This window comes from Limulus polyphemus, unplaced genomic scaffold (genome assembly GCF_000517525.1).
Source record: "Limulus polyphemus unplaced genomic scaffold, Limulus_polyphemus-2.1.2 Scaffold5407, whole genome shotgun sequence".
NCBI classification, from domain to species: domain Eukaryota; kingdom Metazoa; phylum Arthropoda; class Merostomata; order Xiphosura; family Limulidae; genus Limulus; species Limulus polyphemus.
In genome coordinates, this window is record NW_013671017.1 from 31587 (window position 1) to 39489 (window position 7903).

Consider the following 7903-nt stretch of genomic DNA (forward strand, 5'->3'; position numbering starts at 1 on the left):
GCAGATTAGACCTAAAGTCTAGTACATTAGTTGGTGTAAGACATGATTTAGAATCAGCCAATACAATTACAAACCACTACATTAAGCCTATAATGTTTACTACATATATATAGAGATGAATAACCAAAAAAATCATAAATTACTATATCAATACCGTAGAATTTCACTACAATTTATCAAGCTTAGTAACTAAGCTGTATCTGAGTCTTAAAAAATATGAAATTTCGACCAGACTAAAGACACACCCTACCTCGTTTAAATATTGGTTTAAAAGAAAGAAATGGCACCAAGCCCATTAGAATGGCTGAGAAAGTCACACGGGGGATATTCTGAGCTTCCGATTGGTTATTCATGTCATATATAAAAGTAAGTGTATATAAGGTACTGTTTCCAAAAATGGAAAGAGCTGAGCGGGGCTACTGTGTTTGATTCATTACATGAGTGATGTATCAGCAAAGAGAAAAGATAGGAGGTTCTTGTTTTATATTCTAGCTTGTCAATATTGGTAATTTGAGTTCCTAATTCGTAAGAAAATATAGACTTAGTATTTTGACATCACAAACATCTAGTTTGAACCAGTGCTACATTCAACATAACATATGACACAAAAATCGATGTTTAACTGTTTTTTTAATAGTTACTTTTAAATTAAGAAATTAAATAATGTATAATACTAAAATTTGAATTATAATGTACAGTTTGATACTAAACTTACTGACATAAATTCATGAAACAGTAGTTCAATAAAATTTTGAATATAAGTCAACAAACGTGATGACATGGCCTTTGACCCGTGACACGTCTGGAGAGGGTTAAACAGTTTTAACTGAAACTGTGAAAATAACGAAAGTGGGAAAACATGCTAGCATGTGTGATAAAAGACATCAATTACTACACTGTAACAAAATTTTTTCTTCAATTACAATTAATATTATATTTATTTTAAAACCTTAAGTTAATACAATATTAATGTATTATCTATTGGAACATTACAGAATCAATAAAACAAGTAAAAGAATGAGATTAAAATATGTCACAAGTATTTCAATTGATAAATTGTAAAAAAATTTAATTATAGTCTTAGATGAAAATTAAGAGTGAACTGGTTGAGCAGGTAGTAATTTCAGCAAAACTCTGGTGGTAATAATAAATATGGCTATCAAATTGTACATATTTAGTGTATCATTTTATTACATAATACTTACACTAATGGTTAACATACAAATGTATACTGACAACACAAACAATACTTAAAAGTTTAATTTTACATAAATTAGCAGAAAAATGTGTTACAAGTTAATATTTAATGTCAGTGAATATACTGGAGCTTATAATACTTTATTATTTAACATCAAGTACAAATTGTAACATTTATGCAGCACTTCTATATTTCCTATGTGGAGCAAATTTAGCCTCTCAGATAGAAAGAAGTACATTATTTTTACAATATATTTAAAAAAGTTTCCTACAAAAGAGGAAAATTACATTTTCACACTTGCTACATGTTTTTCTGAGAAATGTAGTTACCTTTGGGAACTTAATTTCACATTTTCAGTATTTTACAATAAGCCAGTCACATCTGTAGAATAACATATGAAGAATGACTATGTCCGTATACTTACAGCTTTCATATCAATGTGCAGGATATTATTTAAATAGCTTGGAAGTTCTGTCAACAAAGTGTAAAAACCCCAGTTCTGCCCAAAATGGGTGATAATCAAAATCCATACAGGAACTGATGTCAGCACAACTTTCCACTGGATAGGAGGTTTCTGTAGTAATTAATCATAAAGTTATAAACCAAGAGCAATTAATATTATTGTTATGACAATGTCCAGAGAATTTTAGTACACAAGAGGCAACAATTTTTATCTTCTTCCAATTCATACATTTGATGAATTATTAAAAAAAATTGGGATTAAATAGGGAGAAATCACTACAGTGTCACCTACAACGTGACATTTTAGGAAAACAATTGTTACTGTTTTTAACTAACTGGCCTAAGTTTTTGGATATACTTATAATGAAAGGAAATTTTATAAATGATAAAAAACCTGCTAAACAAATTTTGTAAATTTACTTTATTATCCTAGAGAAGAATATTTTAAGAATACATAAATATAAAATTAATGAAAAAAGATGTATGAGGGGTGCCTATAAAGAAGGATAATTTTATTTCCTATAAGTTAATTAGGTATAAATCTTGACCAGTGAATGGCCTTTTTATTAGAACAACATCTGATCATTCACAGAAGTTATTTTCCAGAAACATCACAATACCAGGTTCAATAATGTTTGTCATGACATGACGGCAAATCAGAAGTTAGAATGACTCATTATTTACACAGACCTGGAAAATTCCTGAATTTTTGTAAATTTAGGCTTTTACCCTGGAAACATCCTTGAATCTAAGTAAAATCACCTTGATTTTTGTGAAACTTTCACTGAATTTCTCTCATTGACTATCTCAACAAAATCTTCAAAATATTAAAGTGCTTATATGTATATATTGTTGCAGTTATGGCTACAACTTCCCTAAATTTTTTGAGACTTCACATGCTCATTACACCACACTGAAACTAGAAATCTCTGTAGCCACCAATTGCAATAGATTGAATGAAACAGTTTTTCCTCACATAAGCCTTTGTGACACTTTTTATACTGAGCTGAAATAATCTGATATTGTCTACACATTTTTTAAAGCCATAATGTTTTTTTCTGTTTGAATCAAACAGATGAATCTCAGGGTGGATGTGTTTGTTTGTTGTTAAGCATAAAGCTACAAAAGGGGTTATATTTGCTCTGCTCACAAAAACCCATTTTTTAATGTTATAAGCCTTTAAACTCATCACTGAGCCAATGAGGAGTTCTCATGGGGTTGGTGGTAAATTTATGGACTTAAAATATGAAAATACAAAGTTCAGTTCCCTGAAATGGACAGAGTGCAAATAGCCAATTGTGTAGATTTGTGCTGAAACTAACAAACATTAAACAGATGCCTTCAATAACAATCACTGTTACATTCAAACATCTACAAGATTAATATCAATATATAGAATTTTACACTATAAGAAAACTTATTGTTATACATAAAAACAAGCTGGAGTAATTAATGCAACAATGATTTACAACCTGAATTAATGCACTGTTGCAAATAACTTTACACTTAAAATTACACATTAGTGAATTTACAAAAGAAATTTTATGTGGTCCAGCTCATGGTAAAGCAGTCATTTAGGCTGGTACCCAGTTTTTAAGGAATTCACTGCCACAAAATTATTGTTCAGTTAAACATTAGCAAAATATTATTGAATGTATATATACAATATCAAACTTTCAACTGTATTTATGGTCAAGTAAGCAATTAAATTTTAACTCCCATGTTGAAATGTTATGACAGTTAACTAATTATAACCTTTGTAGAAATACCACTTGTTAAATGTTAACTATATGGCCATATATCACATGTGAAAGAACTAAGCGCTTAATAAATTGCCTACACCAAAACAGAAAATACAGATTTGAGGGTGTTCACTAAATTCAATCGTAGAATTCCAGTTATAATTTATGAATGAAATAATATTTTTTTATGCTCCTGTAACACAATTTCTGACAAAAGCTCCTATTGAAAAAATATTATCCTACATAAACCGTTGTACCAATTAGATTAATTTCATTAACAGATACACCACCACCATGTAACCATTAACAAAAGAATCCACAATTATCTCACTTATCAAGTGAAAGTGAATATAACTGAATATAATTATTTTATATTTTGTTTTAATTTATTTAATTTCATTAACACAGCTCAGGTGGCTCAGTGACTAAAGTGCTTGCAGAATTGGTTGACTATATTAATAGTCTTGTTCGAGAATTCTTTAAAACCGTTACTTAAAATATAGTTTTGGGGAACTTCGAGAAACCACATTTTGTTGTAGTTGTCTCTAATAAAAGTCTGTTGGTTGATGTCATGGATTTCTTCTTTCTGTAGTTGGAGGATGTTTGAAGTAGAAGTGGTCTTTTGTTATTTTATGTAGTGGGTCACTAGTCTTCTGGCTAGATCTTCTAGGCACGCTTTGAACTCTAGACATGTAGCTGTTTTGTGGTTGACAGCAAAGTTTAGGTCTTTGTTTAGAAGTTGAAGTTCTGTGTTGTTGAGTGTCCGGTCAGATCCGTAGATTACAAGAATAGGTTGAGCTCCATTGTTGTGTTTCACTTCAAGTTGTTGTAGTTTCCTTAGTTGATCTAGTTTCTTATTGTGTATAGACATCTTTTCTTGATTGAACAGTGAGTTGATTGGTTGATAGTGCATTGTATATTGCCATAATCATCTGGTTTGAGATAATAGGCTAGTTGGTGGTCTAATTTCTATTTGAGTTTTTATAAGTAGTCCAGTTCTTGGTATTTGTAATTCAGAGTTGCTTTTAGGAGTTTTTTCTGCATGTTTTGGATAATACCTGAAAACTGGTTTAAGTTTTTCGATTACTTGACCTTCACAAATTTTGGAATTAGCTTTTCAGAGTGGCACTGTCTGAGGAAGGAAATATCATTTCTCCTTTTGATGATTTTTATATTCAGGTTACAAGGTTTAAAGATAGTTTCGTGGTATGATTAGTTTATGGTGGTGGATAGGTGAGAGAACATACTGTTGCGTATCTTCTTGTTTATTAATTTCTGGTAGAAATTATTTTCTTTTGTCCTGAACAATAGCCACTTACATTAAATCAATAAATAATTAACAATAACTTAATTGAATGTACAGAATTTACAAACACAAAATTAAAATTCAACAAAGTCTCTTAATTTTAAGGGACGTATCTTCTTCCGTACTGGTCTCCGTCTCATTGGCTTCTGTTTCATGTGGGGTACATTTGCTTCATCAGGAAATGTCCTATCATCGGTAACAGTCACATCAGTGGTAGTAATTTCATCAAGGGCTTCACTGTTTCCCTTCTCAAAACCAAGTAGAGTTTCTTCTTCGACAGTGGCTTTTTCAGGTGATACGTCTTCAGCAGCGTCATTTGTTCCGTTGTTCACTCCATCCCAACTGAAATGTCCTGGACCGTGATAATGCCAGAGCCTGTTGGCATGCACCACTTTTGGCTTACCTCACCGACCACATTTTATCCGAAAAGTCACATCTGAGAGACGATCCACTATGTCATATGGGCCTTCTCATGGAGAAGACAACTTAGGAGACTTCCCTTTGGTCTTCCTGGGATTATACAACCACACCTTGTCTCCTGGTACAAAGCTGACTTCAGTAGATCTCTTATCATAAGATAACTTTATTGGATCAGCAGACGTTTTCAAGTTTGAACGCATTTGATGGTGAATATCATCCATCCTTTCTGATAACACTTTCACAAACTCTGACCCATTTTCAGGCAACTCTTCATAAGGTGGGCGTCCTGTTAACAGATCCACTAGCAACCGAAGTTCCCGACCAAACATCAACTTTGCTGGAGTGTATCCATTGGCTTCATGCTCTGCTGTTCTATAGGCCATCAACAATGGAGGAAGTAAGACATCCCAGTCATCTTGGCGGCTATTACAAAATTCCTGCCCCAGTGTCCAATTGTACTTTTCTATCATCTCATCGGACTGTGGGTGAAGTGGCATTGTCCTGATCTTTTGTATGCCAAACAACTTGCAGCATTCCTGGAACACAGCTGATTAAAAGTTACGGCCTTGATCTGAATGCAGTTCGTATGGTATACCAAACCTGAAGAAGAAGTCACTAATAGGTGAAGCTACAGTTGTAGCTTCCTTATTTGGTATTGCATATGCCTCAGGCCACTTGGTGAAATAATCCATCACCACACACATGTACTTGTTTCCAGCACGAGTTTGGGGAAATGGACAAGCAATGTCAATGGCTACTCTTCCAATTGGTGCACCAACTTGATATCACTTCATTGGAGCACGCCCCTTATGCTTGGGTCCCCTTTTAACACAACATATACTGCAGGTCCTGCACCATCCTTCCACATCTTGCCTCATACCTATCCAGTAAAATCTCTGTCGTAGGTGACTCAATGTTTTCTTAACTCCGAGATGTCCTCCTGTTAAACTATCATGGGATTGACACAGCACAACTTCCCATAACTTCCTCGTTATAACTGTTTGCCAAGTCGTCACTTTCCCATCTCCGGACAAGAATACCATCTTCAAGCTTCAACTGGTCTCATTGTGCCCAATAGTTCTTTGTCACAGGGCTTAGACAAGACACCTTCTCCCAAACAGGGCGCAAGCCCTTGATTTTAGAAAATCAATTATTGGCTTCAAATCTTGGTCTTTCTCCTGCTCTGATTTAATATCTATACCTGGTTCCATTTCACCATCATCAACTTCTTCAGTCACTTTGACTTCAGCTTGATGACACCCGGTTAGTTCAACCTCTCTTTTGCCACAATGTCTGCAGTCACTTCTGCAGGGTCTTCGGCTCAGTCCATCGGCATTACCATGAGATTTTCCCTCTTTGTATGCAATATCATAATTATACTGGTCTATCTTTCCAATCCAATGTGCCAGTTGTCCCTCTGGGTTCTTTAATGATCTTAACCAGCATATTGCAGCATGGTCTGTCCTGATGGTAAACCTTGCACCATAGAGGTAAGGGTGGAAATGTCATACTCTTTACTATAGCAAGGAGTTCCCTCCATGTTACACAGTAGTTTCCCTCTGGTCTACTCAAAACCCAACTGAAGTAGGCCACCACATGTTCGTTTTCGCCCACTTTCTGAGACAACACTCCTCCAATTCCGACATTACTAGCATCACAATCCAGTATGTACGGCAGTGAGGGATCTGGAAGCTTTAAAAGTGGAACGGAGGCCGATTTTTCTTTCAATGTCTTGAAAGAATGCTGGTAAGAAACTGTCCATTCAAACTTCTGGCCTTTTTTTATTCAAATCATGTAGTGGAGCAGCTATAATTGCAAAGTCCTTCACAAACTTCCGGTAATATGTACTGAGTCCCAAGAAACTTCTTAACTCTCTCACATTGTCTGGTGTTGGCCAATCACGCACTGCTTTCACCTTGTCAGGATCAGTTTGCACATCATGCTCACTTACAATGTGACCTAAGTAAAGCACCTCTTTCTTGAACAAGTGGCATTTCTTGGGATAGAGTTTGAGGTTTGCTGCTTTCAAACGCTTGAATACTTCTTCTAGCTGGGACATTTCCTCATCAAAAGTTGTTGCAAATACAATGACATCGTCCAGGTACACTAGGGCTATCCTCCATTGTAAGCCTTCCAATACTCTTTCCATCAGCCTCTCAAATGTTGCTGGAGCATTACTAAGCCCGAATGGCATCACTTGGTATTGCCAGAGACCTTGGCCATAACTAAATGCAGTCTTAGGTTTATCTGCTTCAGCCATTTTTACTTGATGGAAACCTGACTTTAAGTCTAGAGTTCAAAACCACCTGGCTTCACTTAGGGCATCAAGAGTACCATCAATTCTTGGCAGTGGGTACGAGTCTTTTTCGGTTATACTGTTTAGAGCCCTAAAGTCCACACAGCAACGTTGGGTCCCATCCTTCTTCTGGACTAATACGACAGGAGCTGACCAGGGACTATCTGATTTCTCGACTATCCCTTCTTTTATTAGACCATCCATGACCTTTTCTATCTCTTGTCGCTTTGCTGGAGCTATTCTCCTTGGAGGGATCTTTATTGGACGGTGATTGCCTGTGTTTATTCTGTGCCCGACAAGGTTTGTGCAGCCAAGGTCATGATCTCCTTTCAAAAAGACGTCAGCATAATTTGCCAAAAGTTTTTTACCTGAAGAGCCTGTGATGATGACAATTGGACTATGCTCTTCTTATAGAGGTCAGCCAAATATTCTGGAAGTGTATGTCCTTTCTTTACAGTTGTATTCCTTGCTTTAACATT

General features: G+C 35.2%; 1 protein-coding gene across 1 annotated transcript in view; it reads right to left on the minus strand.

The window, feature by feature from the left end:
- Positions 1-7903, minus strand: part of LOC106472531 (putative inorganic phosphate cotransporter) — a 45569-nt gene that overhangs the window by 14113 nt on the left and 23553 nt on the right. The window contains exon 4 of the mRNA XM_013933184.2: positions 1623-1772. Coding sequence (XP_013788638.2) covers positions 1623-1772 — 150 coding nt within the window. The remainder of the gene's footprint in view (positions 1-1622; positions 1773-7903) is intronic.